This window comes from Stegodyphus dumicola, chromosome 6 (assembly GCF_044657685.1).
Source record: "Stegodyphus dumicola isolate Sdum_Otavi_A_Nest chromosome 6, ASM4465768v1".
NCBI classification, from domain to species: Eukaryota; Metazoa; Arthropoda; class Arachnida; order Araneae; family Eresidae; genus Stegodyphus; species Stegodyphus dumicola.
This window is the reverse complement of record NC_140773.1, coordinates 83,904,300-83,924,124: the sequence shown is the minus strand read 5'-3', so window position 1 is coordinate 83,924,124 and position 19,825 is coordinate 83,904,300. Positions and strand designations below refer to the sequence as shown.

Here is a 19,825-nt window from a genome sequence, read left to right as displayed (position 1 = left end):
AATTATGTATATGCAAACTGCTCATTGGTTAGCCATGACTCTTAAAAATTGCAATGCTACTGTCTTGTATATAAACTCTAAAAAACAACATTCTATGTAAAATCCTAAGCACAGTTTTACTCTGTCTTGAACAAAGAGAAAGAAGTTCAGTACCTTAAAGTCACCAAAAACATATCTTATGTTGCTTGTAAACTCATTTCTTCTCAGATTGTTACTAATAAATCTTATTCCTCTACATTCACATGAACAAATCAGAAGAAACTCGAACATCACTGTCAAACCAAAATCTAATTCTAAACAAACAGTAATTTTAATTTCACATAAAGCAGAAACTTCTTATAAAGAACACAGAAAAGGGAGATATTAAGGAAAAGAAGAAAATTCAAAGATCCTCCAGAATTTAAATCATGAACTGGTTTGAGATCATGTGCTCAGAACATTTTGATTCTGAAATAGTTGGTAAAAGATGGATGAGATTTTTCAAAGCATCTCCTTCCACATAAATCTAAAAACACCTCATGACTTCCTTGTATGGAATGCAGTCAAAAGTCGTTAATCCGGACTCGTCGGGACTTCGGCGATTCCGAATTATCAATTTTTCCGGATTATAGATCATCAGTTTAAATCTCGTAAGATGGCATGCAGAAATTCTAAAATTAAAAATATGAAACCGTAATTTATGAAATAAAGAACAATTATGATCTAAAGGGTATCAAAATTTACAAAAAAAAAGCTTAATATTTATTTGTTTACTTTATTAAACATTTCTTTCAATGTAAGTTGTTTAAGTTGCTTCGTTTTATGGGATAATACTTTCTCTTTAATTCTATAAACAGACAGAATTTCTTGTTCAGTTACAAAGTTTCGCTGTTCAAGTCCCGTAATTGCTGTGCCGAGAATACCGACTAACTGATCAATTGAAATTTTTTCGTTTTCACTAACCTCTCTGTCACCTTCTTTGTGTCTTTATCAATTTTTTGCAGCAATTCCACTTTTTGTTTGATGGACATCGAAACATACTTTTGTTTTGTAGATACTATGGGAGCTCCAGCATCGGAAATTCTATTTGACATAATCGAAAGTTCAAGTTTACTTTTATAAAATTGCTCTTACAGTCTGCAAAAAATAATAATCTCCGTATCCAATTCGAAGATTAAGGAACAACGCAATCATCAACATTAACTGAAATAGATAATAAGATAATTTTAGCTTAGACCGTCCGTTATACATTAAACACGCACACGAAAACGTATTCTGCGCTTGCGCACACGCATATGCGCAGTTGTAAAGGTCTTACGCGCACGCGTAAACGCCTATGCGCATGTGTCAATGCGGAGCATGCGCAGAAAGATTTTAGCTTTGAGGTCCGGATTATAGATCATTCCGGATTATGGGTGTCCGAATTAACGACTTTTGACAGTATTAAATTAAACTCATTTTTTGCTGTATTTCATTTAAACTTATTTCCTCGAATTCATTCATATTCATTCATTCATCATTCAGTTAATTCAGATCTCACTTCATGGCTAAGTAGAAATACATAAAAATCTCAGAATTTCTTTATTAAAAATTTTAAAATATAAAACACCGAATACAGTTAAAACAATTTTTGCAACTAAAATTAAAGTTTCTACATAAAAACAAGCAATTCGGCAAGCAGGTAGGAAAGCAGATTTTTCGGTACACAAAACTGAAAGTTTACTTTGGTCCCATTTGGCAAAAAGACACTGAAGGTGCAGAAACTAACTTAATTCACTATTCTGCTAAGTTTCAAATGTAAACAAATATGGCTGCTCACACTTAAACAACTTAAACAACTAAATTGTTGTTAATTCTACAACAATTGCATGCAGATTAACTGCTGCTTCTCGTATACCACCACAGTGTGGAGAAGCAGTCAGATGAAATGTCCACCTTATTCATTTGATAACCACCTTTGAAATTCTGAGATTGACTGGATAGAAGAAACTGTTTCTTTGAGGATTTTATTTGAATCAATGAAATTAGTTCCACAGTCACTTCTTATTTCTTAGGTTTTTCTCTCTTCAAAGCAAATCTTTTCAGAGCAGCTATGAATGCTTTGCTTAATAAGTCACTGACAATGTCTAAATGCATTGGCCTTTGTAGCTAAACAACTGTAAATATGACATTTCATTGGCCTTACTCCTCTTCCTCTTTTCATTTTCAGAGGAAGTGGCCGGCATAACCGACACCGCCTTTGAAAATGTTCAACTCCAGAATTACTCTACTTACTGGTAGACTATTGCATTCTCCCATTTATTGGGTAGATGTTGCTGCTCATACTCTGCAGCATTTCCCCCCCCCCACACAGATGCACTTTTTTATTTCATTCTTTGCACTTATTATCCAGTATCTTTGCCTTATTTGCTGATATATCTTGTATCTTTGCTGATAGTATCAGTTGTAATCCTTCGTGTAAATGTTTCTCATGATAATGTTGTATCAACAGTTTTGTAAAGTAATTATTCCTTGGCAATATAATATGATGTTTGCTTTCTCTGTTGCTTGTTTGCTTTCAACATTTCTTACCTCGTACTCTTAAAATTCCATTTTCATGTAGAAATGGTCAGGTGAAATGATTTTGCTCCTAGTTTTAATCAGTTATCGTGCTTTTAAAGGCTTGATTTCTTCTGCATATTTGAAGCTGAACATTTTTCATAATAAATTCTGAAACTTTCCTTAACTCATAGGCAGTAGGCACACCAGATTTCTTTTCACAAGCTGATTTACACCTGTTCTCAAAGTGCAGAATGTATGCCATTATTCCTGAAACCTTTTTTAATTTCCTTACAGTTAAGATTTAGTAACAGTTCTGTAGATTCCAGATATGTTTTCAAGGTAATATATTTTCATTCTTCGATAATATTTTGCAAGTTAACTTCGGTATTCATTTTGTTTATGTGACATGGAATATCTACCTCTGAAAGCCAAGGCAGTCTCGAAAACTAAACATTATCATTAATTAGAACTTCAGTGCTCATTCCTCTTGTCATTTTATCAGAAGGTTTGTCCTTCCTATTACAGACATACAATTGTTTAAATTGGGTTTTTCTTTGATCTTTACCACACAATTTCTAACAAATTGTTTCTACTCATTGTCAGGTCCCTTGATCTCATGGATACAAAATTGAGAGTCAGTCCAGTAAAATATATTTCCTTTATCCAATATTAGAAATATCAGTTGTAAATACAAACATGATCTTACAGCAGTATAGAGAATATGTTACTTCTATACCACAGGGATCAGAGGGTTGAGCTTACTGAGGCACTCCCAGACGAAGGGGCTGCATGGCACACGGGGGGGATTTATGGAGGAGTACATGCTAGTTGCTACGTCACCAACTACGGACACGTCGCATCCTGTTCATGATGTCATCACGCAATGTCACCTCAGATTATCTTGCTATTGCTACGTCAGCCGTACGTTTCATCCTGTTTGTGTTGCAATCCGGTTTCATGTCTGCGCTTATCTATTGACGCAGAATGATTCATCTGACGTCATGCTAGAAGTTTCTAGTGCATTCTATTTAGCTCAACAACGACCACTAGAGGGCAGTAGTCTCACCCACGTCGCTTTCTGATTGGTTTTCATGGATCCTGGCTAAGTTATTAACCATTATTTTTAATTGATTACACTATTTGACTTAATATAGTAGTATTTAATGGAAAATGTTCATGTATTTGCACAAGTTTAAAAAATAACCCTACGGCTGGGACTTGAACCTTGCATCTATGGCATAGGAAATATAGACGATAACACAAAGCCATGCTTTTGTCTTATGTATCCTGATATTTGACCATGTCTATCCTCTTCATGCAACTGATCTTGTGCATTGAAAACAAACATAAGGCTGATGGATTGCGCATAGGCAATTCTGCTCCAACTTACTCAGACCTTTGTACATTCTCGATAAAGAATGAATTCATAACTTTAAATTTATTTTGTTTCTATTTTAGGTTAAGATATTTTAAATTTCTCATTTCTTTATCTTACAAACATAATTTATGTAATTTTCTGTTCTTCTTGCCATTAAATTAAATGTACTAATTTTCACACCATATTTTTTATATACAAACATAAGATTTTCTTTCCACATTTTTAAGTTTTTCAATCTTTTCCCCTACGTTTAACTTGCAAAAGTAATGGATTTTATAAAAGTAATATGTTTTCACAATTTAAATTTTTTTTTCTCTTTTTATTTTACAAACTTTTTTTTTTTTTTTCCCCTTCAGCTTAATCTTTCCTTTCCATATTTTACATTTTTCACTTTATTTGTTTTACAAAAGTTGTACTTATTTTCATACAATTATTTTTTCCTATTTTTTACAAATTCAGTCACATACATATTTCTCTATCGATGAAATTTAAACTGGAACTTACACGCATATAAATTCCCTCTAGAGGCTTTCATGAATAATATTTTCTGTAAATTTAAACCAATAAGTACGATGTTCCTTTCAAATAGCTTACTTAGCATATTATATTTCTTATTTTTTTTACGCTACTAATACTTGAGATGCGCAAAACTTTCCCTTCTAATGTATTACACTATACTACTCACTTAACAGGTGATACTCCGAACTTTCTCTTCTAATGTATTATACTAACTTTTGGAAATACTACAAAACGTCGTGGATTTTCTTTTACACATCTCATTCTTGTTCAAAGGATTCACGAAATGTGTCAAAAAATGTAAATTTTTAACTTTCTATTTTCCATTTAGACATTTTGCGTTACATTTAACCTTTATCATGTTTTTAAAACATATCCCTGTTAATATTTCGATTCTTTTTTTCCTAAAAATAAATACAGACTTATATGGATTTTTTAAAGATTACCGACTTTGAATTAAACCTTATAATTCAGAAATAATAAAATTTCATGACATAAAATCTACTTGAACTAATATAGGGACATCTCTAGCCAGTTTAGTTCAAATACATACGAAAAAATATGAAATTTTTTATTATTGTACCCCAGTCTAATACATACCAACAGCATTTCATTTCTTATTATTTTACACTACAGACATTTACATGAATATATTCAGAACATTTCTTTTTATTGAGCAAGGAGATTCATATATATATTACTAACACAGATTGACTCTTTGAAATATTTTACAAAAATATCTTGGATTTTTCTTGTACACGTCATATTTAAAACACCGAACATATGCTAAATCTTGATTTCTATCATGCGAAAACATCACCCGGATTTTTAATGTGATCCCACCATTTACCACAGACCTTCATAAACACTGTTATATTTGAACTTAACACAGCCTTAATTTTTTGACAAGCTACAGAATTTTTAATTTCAGAGAAGAATATCCACATTGTAATGTAATATTTTAAATTCACCATATAGATATATTTGTGTAAAACATCTAAAAAGAAAGGATGTCTGTAATACACATGGAATTAATATTCAGTCATGGAAGTGAAACTTTTGTGATCTTTTTCCCAACTTAGAATATAAAAATTTCTCAGCTCGGAATATTTTTTCCCCCAAATGGTATGATCATTATTTTTACAAGTCTAAAAGCTTTTTAATATATTCCTTCTAACATAAGATATGCATTCAAAATTGACAAACACTTATAACTTTTTGAGAATGATTTTCAAGTTATGACACATAGAAAATAAAATCCTGCATAACAGGAAATATTGACATGAATTCCAAATAATAATACAGTGGAAGTGCAGAAATCCGCGAAGCCTGGGACCAGAGTTTGTGCGGATTTTAGGATTTTGCGGATTTCAGGACAGAAAAAATAAATCATAATATTCAGACTAAAAGTGTGAAATAAATAAGTTGTATTAGATACATTAAATTAAATTATTATATGCATTATTGCAATAATTTATTATATACATTCAATTATTATTACATATATAAACTGATTATATTATTCATTGTATTATATGTACACATCATTTGAGATTTGCCAATTTCGCCTCATGCAAAGATTTCCGGTTTTGGATTCTGGTGTTAGAATCACTGTTGCTGTAAAATTTCAACAGCTTTTCCTTATTTTCCCGTATATCATATACAGTCAGGTCGCAATTCTGTACGATTCTGCTATAAACCGAGGAGTAGCACCTGCTTCCACCTTTTGCAGAATTTGCATTTTTTGCGCTACCATCAATGCAACGTGTTTACGTTTTTCAACGTTGCAAGCAATAAAATCATGAGTGCGTTTCTTATCTGTCATTGTATTAAAAAGGGCTGAAATTTAAAATATTCTTAATTTATCCACAAAATATCAGGATTAAAAAAAAAAAGGCAGCAGTAAACAATCTCGTGAAATAAGAAAACTCAGGAAGTACAACAACGTGAGTCATGAACTTGAATGTAGAGAATGAAGCATTCTGAAACAAAAACATTCATAACTTATTGTGAAGACAAATTTGTACATGTTATACTTTTTGATTAATTTTCATACCACCCGATTATCTTTGAAAATTTGTTTCCTAGTCCAGCGGTAATATATTGCTAATTTTCGCTTTTTCAATGTATTTTGTATGTGACAAAAACTCAGTTTAGAACCTTTTCTTACTTAACACCTTGTATTGCATTGTTGAACCGAGGCCATGATTTATTACATATCATGCGAATATTATAAAAAAGGCATATTTTTTTCTTCTGTTAGCGCAATTTTAACGAGCAATTTACTATTACATAGACTTCTTTAATAAAATCTTAAAAGTTAAACTGAACGTTTCATTACTAATTTTGAAGATTCTGGATATATCCTATGTAAATGTTCCTAACTGGTTAACAAAATAATTTATGCATGTACTCCTGGTTAATTTTTAAGTTGTTCATCTATAACACTTGATTTCTAGTGAAGTATCGAAATGATTATTAACTATCCGTTTTCTGCAAAGAATTTCGTAGACACATGTGTTCAGTACAGAAAATTCTTCTAACTTAACAGTATTATTACTAAAATAGAAAACATGCAAAATTTCCCTAAAAATTTATATATTTGTTTCTTTACAAACATGTACACAAATATCCACATTTAATAATTTAATGAGTATTTTCATATATCAGAGCAAAAATTTTTAAATAATGTCGTGCTCCATAAAATTTATGTATTTGTGATATCATTGCCTCTTCGCAAACGTTTTGAGAGAATGTGCTCTCAGTACTCTTTCAAACATTTTGAAACAGTTTTCTGTTTGCTGTTGGTATATGCCAATGAATTCTCGATATATTTCCTCTTGGTTTATCTTCAGCTTATGAGTTATTTAAATACTTAAAAATATATTTGACACTTGTGATAGATTTCTTGGACTTTTTGAAAAATGTATCACGTGAATGAAACTGGTGTTTTCTTAAAATTTTATTGTTCAGAGTATTAGTCAATTATGACAGAATGCCGGATTTCGTCTCATTATTCAACATACATATGAACTTCAGTATTCCAACTTTAATTTTTCCTATCAGTAATAAGAAGACGAATGTAATAAATGCAGGTTATATAGACATAAGGTAAAAATCTGGAAGTAAATGAAATTGCTCAGATCTAGGAAATACAGTATGATGTGCAAATATTCGCATCCTATTCAAAGGTTATTTTTGGAATGACGTAGCAAATAAAATATAAATTTTCTAAAAAGAGATATAATGAAGTTTAAGTACTCTGCAAAATCTGGACGGTAGTTATGCAAAACTAGTTATATGGCAGATTCCATAAAAAGTGATTTCAGCAAAGGAAAAACGCGAGCAGTCTCCTAAAACTTTAAGTGAGCACATGATATTTGCTCTTACAAAAGTTAAGTAGAATTGTAAATTCTACATAAGAGCGGAGATCAAAGGCTCACTTAAAGTTTCAGGAGATTGTTGGCATGTTTCCTTTCGCTGGAACCACTTTTTATGGAAAACTGCCTTATAACTAGTTTATCTTGTCCCTCCTTACAATTTGATCCTTCATCCTTACCAAATATGAAACTATTAATAGTTGAATTTCATTGCAGATACCCATATCTGCTAATTCTGTTTCCTTATCAAAGTTCAATTCTTGTATCCACTGAGAAAGAATTTTTAAGTTGCCCCAGTATTTTAGAATCAACAACCACTGCATTAATTTTTATCCATTTAATTGGGATTGTTTACATTCTGCAATAGTATTTCTATGACATCATACAGATGTTCTTGTACATTTTTGCATCCAAACATAAAAATAATAAGTACTTCCGTGTTAATAATTTTCAACCCCATTGAATCAACCACTTCTAGCATAATACCTTTTCATTCCTCGCCCCCATTTATGCCCCTTTACACTCAGTATATTCAAATCTTCTGCCACTTGAAAGATGTATGTTGCAACTTACTGGTTTTCTGCTGTCTGGGAAATACAAAGCATTATATCATTAGCAGTAAGATGGCCAAGAATTTGCCATGTCCACATCTTTGGCATTCTTACAACAACTGAAACTTTTTCTGTCTTTAATATTTGCATTTATCTTGTGAATTTTATCCGAGTGATCAACATAAAATCAGTAAGTTTTCTTCTGTTTTATTAGGTGTGTTAAGGTTTTTAACTGTTTTTATTCATCCATTTATGTGGTGAATTTTATTTAACCTTTCATCAACACATTGAATTCTTATCAGAATATTGTACAGTCAAAAGTCTTTAATCCGGACTCGTCGGAACTTCGGTGATTCCGGATTATCGATTTTTCCGGATTATAGATCATCAGTTTAAATCTGGTAAGATGGCATGCAGAAATTATAAAATTAAAAATATGAAACCGTAATTTATAAAATAATGAGCAATTATGATCTAAAGGGTATCAAAATTTACAAAAAAAGCTTAATATTTATTTGCTTACTTTATTAAACATTTCTTTCAATGCGCACATGCGTAAAGCATACATTATGCATAGCCAGAATTAGAAAATTGCAACCAGAAAACTATTTGATTTGTATTCGTGATATTTATAATGACGAGGAATTTGATTTAAATCATATCAAAGACGAAGTACATCCAGATGAAATACTACATTTAATAAGGAATTATAAGCCGAATAAAATAAAAACATCTGACCTGAAAATAACGATAGTGTTGACAGATCAACTTCCAGTTCATTGCGCGTCGCCACGTCCCCCCCCCCTGCAGAGCAGCGTGAAATTGATAAAGAGATTTCGGAATGGTTAGATAAACAAAGGATATGGCTTTATCCATTTTTTTGGAGCAATTCCACTTTTTGTTTGATGGACATCGAAACATACTTTCGTTTTCCTAGATCCTTTGGGAGCTCCAGCATCGGAAATTCTATTTGACATAATCGAAAGTTCAAGCTTACTTTTATAAATTTGCTCTTACAGTCTGCAAAAAATAATAAGCCGGATTCAATTCGAAGATTAAGGAAGAACGCAATCATCAACATTAACTGAAATAGACAATTAGATAATTTTAGCTTATACCGTCCGTTATACATTAAACGTGCAGCGAAAACATATTCTGCGCTTGTGCACACGCAAATGAGCAGTCGTAAAGGTCTTACGCACATGCTTAAACGCCTATGCACATGCGTCAATTCGGCACATGCGCAGAAAGTTTTTAGCTTTGAGGTCCGGATTATAGATCATTCCGGATTAAAGGTGTCCGAATTAACGATTTTTGACTGTATATTTTTTTTTTTTTTTTTTTTTATTATTATTATTATTTTATTTTTATTTTAACAAGAGGGACTGTAATTACTGCACATTTTTCACATTGTAACCCTGTGAGGTATATTCCATTAAGTCAGCCTTTTTTTTTTTTTTTTTTGTTTCTTCTTCCCAAAATGTTTTACAACATTAATTTCAAAGCTGTGAGAGGCATTTCCTTTTCCAGGCTTTGTAATACAGATTGATATGCAGCTTAATATGCTACTGCACTGGAAAATTCATTGCATTAATTTATTCTTCATGCAGTCTCTCTACCATTTTTATATGGAGATATGTGTAGCTGTTCTTCTATACAGAAAAATTCGCTGTATAAATTCACTATTCAGGCAGTGTTTCTACTGTTTTTGTATGAAGATAACTGTTATAATTATGTTATTTTATTTTTGGTATTTTAAGTAGAATTGTATTATCTTTACAGATTCTGCAAATGCCCAAATCTCTCTGTATCATCAATCATTTTCTCAATTGTGTGATCTATGTAAGTAGCATAAATATTTATTTTCTAAATGTGTCTTCGAATAATAATTTTTTGTTTTATTTTTTAATTTCTACTGTACTCAAAATTGACTGTTAAAACTATTGAAGTCACATACAGTGAACTATATTAATTATAGTTATTATAACCATTAACTGGGGTAATTCCAGGAATGTCATCCATTATTAATTCAAAATCACAATCATCCTAAAGGTAGTAAAAAAACAGGGGAAAAGTTAATTATATAAATTAATTTAGTTTTCAAAACAAAATGAATGCACTATAAATTACAGAAGAATATCATCATTTGAAATAAAGAAAATATGTTTTAAATAAAATTGAGCTCACCAGTGATTGAGCGATTAAAGCCGCTGAACATTGGTAGTTTGGTACGGGCTTTGAGTCTCAGCAAATGCACTGACCATTTCGTGGTTTCCCCGTGTATAACATGGATACAAGCCAGTTACCCCCTTAAAAAGTCCTTCACTGAGCATCCTACCATTTACGTGTAGTGCTTAATGGTAGAGCACATAATAAATAAATATTAAATGGCATTCAAACACAGTATTTACAAGATAACTTTTTTCTTTATGTTATTCTTGTATTTCAATATGAGTCAATGCAAAACAGAAAATTAGTGTCAGTGCATTTATTTTTGCCATTGGGCAACTTTCTTTTAAGTAATGATATAATATTTTTTTATAATGCTAGATCATGAATAGTTAAATTACTTACTGTTGTGAATAAAGAAATTTTCCAAATAGCGTCACATCATTTTTACCCCACATATCTTTCCTTTCCTTTTTATAGTTTCTATTGGCAGTTTTTTTTTTTTTTTTTTTTTTTTTTTTTTTTTTTTTTTTTTTAAAAACCCAGTGGTTTGCAATGGTATTTTTTTCTTGACTCTGCAATAAGGAAACTTTTTTTTTTTTTTTTCAGACATAACCCAATTAGTATGTCTGGTAGATTTGTACTTAACTGCCCAGTATTCAGAAATAAAAATAATATGACATGAATTTGAGTTGAATATTGATTACATGTCATGGTACTTTGTATTAACACTACCACCTTTTGGTGCAATTTGGCAATTTTTACTGATGAAAAGTAAAAGTTACTTATCATATGCAAGTCGGTTGTTTTCGTGATTTTTTACAAAAAGATTTCCAAAGTATTGATAATTATTGTAAGTTGGCAAACATTATCAACATCTAAAAAGTCAATATACTGTAGCAATTTAAAGTTAAAATTTTAATTTTGAAATAAGGATTATGTGATGTATTAAAAAAATAAAATGCTTATATTCGTTCCAGATCTTTCTGTAATTTTTTTTTTTCCGCTATTCATCTCCTCGAGTACACAGTGAATTATTTTTGCTTAAACAAAGGTTAGAGACATGATATCTCTCAGACCTCAGGCAGCACCAGCTGTCTACCAAATGTATCTCCTCATTGTTCCCTTTAAAGATTTTGCATCAAAATTCTATGTTACTGAAGAATTTTTACTGTAATTTCATCCATTATTGGCCAGTTCCACTAGTTTTAAAATTGTTTAAGGCATAAAACATCACAATTTGTTTCAAAAAGCTTTTGGAATACACCCCAAAAAAATGGGAAAATGGTGACATTTCTTGACTGTACTTGAACTTGGTAGCCTAAAGAATCATTATATGCATGTGCTGCGAGTGGCATCATTCCACTGGCTAAATTGCAACAAGTGAAAGACTGATGTTGCACAATGAACTGTTGCGTATAATATCTTTAGAGTATAGCAACAAGATGTCATTTCCATAGTAACCAGATGTAGTCAGAAAAATGTTTGCATGTTTAATGTAGGTTTTCTATGTTATTAAATTGTGTCTTCTTACATGCCATACTATCTCTTTATTTTAGGAGTTACTGCAATAGCGTCAAGGAAATGCTCTTTATTGTGTTATTTTTCAGAGCTATCCTTCATTGCGAGATGAACAACATAAAATATTTTGGTGCCCAAAGTGGGATAATCTCGGTAACTAGTGATAGTAATTAATAAGAGGTAATGGAGGTGACACACTTGAAAATGCAGAGAAAGTGTTGAGAGCAATGTTTACGCCATGTGTGAACAAGATAGAAGATGAGTTACTTAAAGATGTTCTGAATGTGAAAATAATTTCATTTTTGGAGTCTCAGCTAAATGGTAAACTTACACATTTAGAAGAATGCCAAAGAGAGATGTCAACAGCTATTTTAAACAGCAAGGATAATGAAAAAGAATTTGAAGAAGATTTTGTATCTGCTGAAACTTATCGTGATAAATTTTGGAATTATGTCCCAGAATTGAACAATTATCAAGCAAGAAAACTGTATCAAATGTTAAATCATCTGAAGAAACTATTTCTAAAAAAAAGAAATTTACCGAAGATTGAACTGAAGAAATTTACTAGTGATGCAAAAGAATATTTGAATTTTGGAAATCAATTTTTCAAGATTAATAAAGATGAGAGCATTTTTGAAGAGGATAAATTCCACTATTTGCTTCAAATAATAATCGCAAATTCTAAAGCAGTGAGAGTAGTCAAAAGTTTTCCAGCTGTGGCCGTTGACTTATCCAAAAGCCATCAGTCAACTCTGGAAACGTTTCAGATGAGAGGGTTTACTTGTTCAAATTTGCATGCGAGATCTGTTGGGTATGGTCATGAAAAATGCTGTTTCTGAACATGTGAAGGTAGACTTATTGACGTTGTATGATAAATTTAAAGGGAAAATACGAGTACTAGAAAGTCTGGGAAGTGCACAGGGAAAGTATGATAATTTTGTAACCCCTCTAGTGGAATCATGCTTGCTAGAAGAAATTCTCTTTGTTTGGGAAAGTAAAAGAAGTTTAAGCGAAACAAGTGAATTAGAAGAATACTGCTTTAAGTAAGTTAAAAATGAAAAAAAATGATTGAACTTGCACTTTCAAGTTTTTTAGTGCTAATTTAGTTAGCAAGAAAAGAGTGTGTGTTGATACACCATCTGTTGAACCACCTTCTGCAGCAGCTTTGATAAGCACCTCGTATGATAGTTCATGTAAGCGAAATTGCAGCTGCCTTTTTTGTGAGAAAACACATCCTACTGATGATTGTTTTACTTCTAGGAGTATGATTTAGATGCTAAAAGGTAAATTTTGATGGGGAAAAAGACTTGCTTTATATGTTTTCATATTAACCATTTAGTGAAATTTCGTAAAATAAAAAATATTTGTTCTTATTGTAACTCTAAAACTTATAACAGTCTTGTGTGTGTCACCATAAAAATAATAATAAAAAACATAAGCCAGAAGTGCTTGAAAGTAAAGAAAAATGTGAATCAGTTCAGACTGATGCATTAACTAATGACTGTAGAAATGAAACTGTATATTTAATGACTGTAAATGGTAAAACTAAATAAAGTAATAGAGAAGGAATTTTAAAATGCATCTTTGACACTGGATCTCATCATTCATATATTAGCAAATTTACGATAAATATATTAAACTTAAAGCCACAGTGAAAAATCAAAGATGACACATAACTTGTTTCGGGGGAGAGAAACAGATAAGGCTGTTATAATTCAACATGGTGAAGGTTTACATGAACATGGTGTTTATAATTTGTCGATTTGCCCTTTAAGTAAGGAAACATCCTCCTTTCAAATATAAGCATTTTCAGAAGAAAAAATTTGCAACACAGTGCTTAGGGTCACTAATGCTTGTGTTTTGAATTAATTGAAAGAAAAACGAGTTTATTTAACATATCTGAAACTGCCGAATCAGGAATTAATTTGTTGTTAGGGACCAATGTAATTGGCTCTATTCTTGCAGAGCAGTCTGTGAAATTGAACTGTGGTATGTATTTATTAAATACTCATTTAGGAAATATTTTGATGGGAAAATGTAATACCTCTCAAACTGAGAAAAAGTAAAGACCTGATTTGTAATGTCATAGCTTTGCAAGTAAATAACTTATCAGTTAGTAAATTATGGAGGTTAGAAGCTACAGTCAAAAGTCTTTAATCCGGACTCGTCGGGACTTTGGCGATTCCAGATTATCAGTTTTTCCGGATTATAGATCATCAATTTAAATCTGGTAAGATGGTATGCAGAAATTATACAATTAAAAATATGAAACCGTAAGTTATGAAATAAAGAGCAATTATGATCTAAAAGATATCAAAATTTACAAAAAAAAAAAGCTTAATATTTATTTGTTTACTTTATTAAACATTTCTTTCAACTAGAAAATTGCAACCAGAAAACTATTTGATGTGTGTTCGTGATAATGACGAGGAATTTGATTTAAATCATTATCAAGTATCAGAGTACATCGAGATGAAATACTACATTTAATAAGGAATAAATATTATAAGCCGAATAAAATAAAAACATCTGCCCTGAAGATAAGGATAGTGCTGACAGATCAACTTCCAGTTCATTACGCGCCGCAACGTTTCCCCTTCCCCCGCAGAGCAGCGTGAAATTGATAAACAGATTTCAGAATGGTTAGAGAAACAAAGGATCTGCCTTTATCCATTTTTTCCAGCAATTCCACTTTTTGTTTGATAGACATCGAAACATGCTTTCGCTTTGTAGATCCTTTGACAGCTCCAGAATCGGAAATTCTTTTTGACATAATCGAAAGTTTAAGCTTTCTTTTATAAAATTGCTCTAACAGTCTGCAAAAAATAATAAGCCAGATCCAATTCAAAGATTAAGGAACAGTGCAGTCTGCATCATTAACTGAAATACAGAGTTATTTTGATACAGCTGTTGGAAGTCATTTGAAGAAAAGGATACAATATTTGCAGTTTAAGTGTTTAAGATTGTTTTTGAAAGAGATTCCATAAAGAATATCTCTCTGAGCTTTTAAGAAATCTGACCATTAAAGCAAAAAGTAATGTTCAAGTAGGAGATGTGCTTTTAGGATCTAATGGCTCCAGAAGAATTAACTGGCCTTTTGGAACTAGCTACAGGATGCGATGAGAAACAGCGAGTAGCTTGATTGAAATAGGCAAATGTAAAAATTATCTGTCTTTCAGCAATTGTATCCCTTGGAAATTACATCATCAGATTTAACCCTTCAGGACAAAGTTGGAAGCTCAGGGCCCAGGTTATGCCACCAAAGGAAAGAAGGAGATTTGCTACTCAGCAGTGATGATTCAAAACTACATCCTTCAAACTTCACATTATGCAGTGATAGAATTACTTCAAGTCCTGAAATAATACGCACTCAAAGTAGTCCAAAAGACTGAATTTTCAAGTACTCTACCTTCATGAGCATTGACTAAAATGACATTTTATCACTATCATTTTACATTAGGTCACACTTTTTAAGGAATACATCAGTTTTGTCTTGTAATATCTAGATGTACAAGACGAAAAGTGGGAGGATGTAGCATATTGATATTCATTGTTATCAGTTTTAAAACTGAGTTTTTATTTTGTATGTATCCATAACAGTGAGACATACTTTAATATAGAGAAAATGTTTTGTGAGTGACTTCTGATAATGTCTAAATTTTCAAAGTTAGTAAAATTATTTTAGTACAAAATAAAATATTTAGTTTATGACTAAAAGAAGCTTCTCTATTCCTTATCCTGAGGAGTTTCAACAGCTTTTTTACTAGCAAACGTTCTGCTCATTCTCCAAAAAGTTCTTTTGGAACAAAGCCTTCCCCAAAGAAGTTCAGATAATAGCACTTAAGTACTAAATTATTTAATTAAATAATATGTTTGCATTGTATTCCATTATTAATTTTGAAAGCTGTATATCTACCATGCTTATGCAGGCAACTATTCTTGATGCTTTATACAGGGTGTGGCAAAAAGAGCTCCCCGATTTGGGAGGATCATAGCTATGGGAAGGGAGCAGATGCAGTGATGCGAAACATATTGTCAAATAGTGAATTATATACACACCATAGCTTGATCAGGAGAACATCGCACTTTTGTTGTAAAACAGCTTATGCAAAATGATATTCAAATATCAGTGCGATATGCTTTTCGCATTTACTTAGTGCTTAGTCGAAGGGATCCTGTTCCCGACAAAAAAAAAATAAAAATAAAAAAATTACTACCGAGTCTCTAACTTTGGAAACTCTGAAGGATGCAATTATGCTCCTTCATCAACAGAAAGTTGCCATTTTGTTTACATTTAAAATGACAATTCAAGGAGTGAAATTCCTTGAACTCAATCAGTGCATAAGTGATACAGGTCACCACTTAAATGATGTTCTGTTCAAAATAAAAAAATACATTGATATAAAATTTTATTACATGTACTTTCAAAAATAAAAAGAGAATTTTCATATCTTATTTGGTTTGAATTTTATTGGCCTCCCAAACTGGAAGTTCTCTCTGCTGCATCCTGTATTTTCTATATCTCACAGCATTTACAAAAGAGCCTGTTTTTGGTGGGGCTAATTACTAATTAAATGAAAAATAACCATTATCGTGAATTTTACTCTGGACTCTTTACATATTAAAGTATCCGAAATGAAATTTGTGATAATGGCTATTTTTTTTTCCATGTGAATGTGGATAGTTTACTTTTTAAACTGTAAATTGAATTCATCTCGAAATAATATTTCACAAGGAAATAAACTATTCCAAGATAGACGAAAATCTGAATAACCTAACTTCATTTACAGTATTTAAAATTTATGATGAAAGTTTCATATATTTTCTGAATGCTGATTGAGAATTAATGAATAGTTGAGTGAAGGTAAGCTAACTTGTGATCTGCCAGCAAACTTAATAAGGTAACGAGTTCCTCAGATTTGAATGTGTAGTTAAAATGTAAAAGCCAGATTTTTTACAGTTATAGTTTCATCTGAGATTTAATACTATTGGGTCATCCAGAAAGTTCTGTTATTTTTCAAGTGCATTATCTGTTGATAAGGAATGACCTTAATCAAAGCAAATGTTTAAATATGGTCTTTACTGCTTCCATTATGTAGTTCTAGCATGTATTTTGAGTTTTGTTTCATTGTAGTTCTAAGAATGGTGAGTCCAGAAGTTCATTTTGATGATATTATGCTCTTTTATTTAAAAAAAAAAAAAAAAAAAAGGAAAGAGAGAAAGAAAAAGGTTTATCAGACTGCTTGTAAAATTTATGCTACATAAGAACAAAGTGCTTTTTTTTTTATGACAGTTCAAAGGTGGTTTGAGAAATTTATAAATTTTTTAACTTTCTTTGGCAGCATAAATTAGTTTCAAATTCCTAATAGACTTGGAGTAAATTATTGCTTGATCTTAAGTTAATGACAGAGACTCGAGAAGGTTAAAATAACCTTTTTTATGAAATCAAAACTTTAACATAAGCATACTTCACATGCTAACAGGATCAACCACCACTTGTGGCGATATAATGTAAAAGTAATAGTCAAGGCCTACACAATTGATTTTAAATTCTAAGTTGGCACAGAACTTCTCACCAGTTAACCCTTTTCGGCACGTTACCTTTTAAAGTTGGAGTTTTGATTAAAAAAGAAGGTAGGCAGTTTAATTAGACCTAGAGGAGTACACAAGTAAAATTTTGTGAAGATAGCACTTATCGTTTATTTCTGTGGGTGTGCCTAAAGAGGGCACACTGATTGAATAGAGCTTTGAAAAGAGTGCTGAAATAAGCATTGTTGTCAATGAACTGACTGATGAGATGCGCAGAAACAAAGAATACAGACTCTCAGTTGTCCTAGATTATCGGTGAGCCCGGTCTGGGCACACCTAGGGTTTGCGTTTGATTTTAGGCGAGATTTCAAGGTAAAAATTTAAAACTAATATAGAACCAAAAAAATAACATAGAAATTTCTTTTCAAACAATTCCTTTTATAACCTAAAAAAAAAAAAATCTTGAAGATTTCTTTGAAAAATGAGGGTCTTAAAAAACTAAACATGGGTAAAATATATGGACTGGTTTGTGTTGAGCTGCCATCTACTATAAATAAAGAAGGTTCAGAGTAACCTATAAATCCTTTTTCATTCAATTTTTCTGTGTATATAGAAGGAAATTTTTAGGTGTTTCCAGACCGGACACACTGTGCCGCAAAGGGTTAACAATTAAATGTCGGCAGGAATAACGCAAAACCAAAGAATTGCAGTCTGATCAGCTGACAAAACCTCAAGAGGCAAAAACACGCTCTGTCTCACAATCCAGAAACCTCAGTTTAAATACTCTCTCACTAACTGATTTGCATTTCTGGGAGGCAGATAGCTATTATCAACCAAATCAACGTGATATATATAATGTGAATTTTAGCTAACTTTGCATACAAACTTTTCTTCAAAAACATCCTTCTTTTTAGGCAAGTAACCCTGATGTGCTCTTTGTGGTTTAATATTCATTGATCAAAAAGTAAAGTTTAAAATTTTGCATTGAAGATAATTTTCATGTCAGGAAAGAAGGAATTAGTAAATTTTTCATTATTTATTATTTTTGCTCATTGATTTAAAAGTGCAAAATCTATATGTTTCCCCTTCCTTGCCAAGTTTGCATTTATTAATTCCGTATTAAAAATCAAGATTGAGCAAATCCTTTCTCAGTAGGAGCTAATTCGAAATTGGCATTTTGAATTTATTATGTGTATAGCCCAATATTTGGTCTTTGTGTTATAAAAAACTATTTTAGAGATAGAATAAAATATTAGTAGTTAATATTTTGAAATAATACTTTATTATTTCAAGGCTTATTCCTTAGCTCTAGAAAGATGGGATTTTGCTTTTACTAAAACGTCTAAAACCATCATTTTAATGGGCTGAATTGAAATCACCAATATAATATAGTTAACATATTTTATTTCTTTCAAATAATGATTCAATATTTTTAATTTAGAATTATTTTTCACCAGCAAACATTAAACTGTCATATATTTGGGTACAGTATTTTTATGAGCATATGTAATGAGATCCAAGAAAACATTTTAAATAAAAGTGAATGATATTTGCACTTAAACACATGAGAACATATTTGTGAAATTATGCATTGTTAATATAGGAAAAATGAAATTTATGAATTACATTAATTTGAAATGAAATGTGTGTAGATTATATAGTGCTATCATTAAGCGAAAAGACATGTTCAACTTTTTTTTAATTAATCAAGTTCTAATAAGCGATATTTGCATTTCCACATACTGCAGTCAATATTATTTTTTGTAATTGCTTTTAATTACTCTCCACTAACTGATCTGTTACATTTGTATTCAAAGGTTATAGTAAAGAAGTCTGTGTTAAGCATTTTGCTTTCCATAACTTCTTTATACACCATCCAAGTATTGATTGCAGCCAAATCTAAAATAATATGGAACATGTGCATTAGCCATCTGCAACTTCCCGCTTTTATTGAATATTTTCTGGCAATTTTTTCAAGAATGTCAGCACAATGTTTCTGTAAATATATATTCGTATAGGTACCATGTATGTAATGCCACAATATGAGGCACTTTCTTGCCATTATCTTTAATGTTAACATTTCGATGATTGCAAGATTAACAGTTTTTTCTTCTCAGATATGCACAATATCTGTCAATCGTAAATTTGCCATATGAGCTGTATTCGATTGTACCCATTGTGATGTATAACTGAAATGTGAGCTGGGCTCATTGATGACCATCAAAAGGTTAAAAGTTTGAAGAAGAATTCTCCTTGAGCAT

At 31.3% G+C, this 19,825-nt stretch overlaps 1 protein-coding gene across 1 annotated transcript in view; it reads left to right on the top strand.

The window, feature by feature from the left end:
- Positions 1 to 19,825, top strand: part of PolZ1 (DNA polymerase zeta catalytic subunit) — a 160,590-nt gene that overhangs the window by 49,467 nt on the left and 91,298 nt on the right. Inside the window, exon 11 of the mRNA XM_085818620.1 lies at positions 10,128 to 10,187. Coding sequence (XP_085674746.1) covers positions 10,128 to 10,187 — 60 coding nt within the window. The remainder of the gene's footprint in view (positions 1 to 10,127; positions 10,188 to 19,825) is intronic.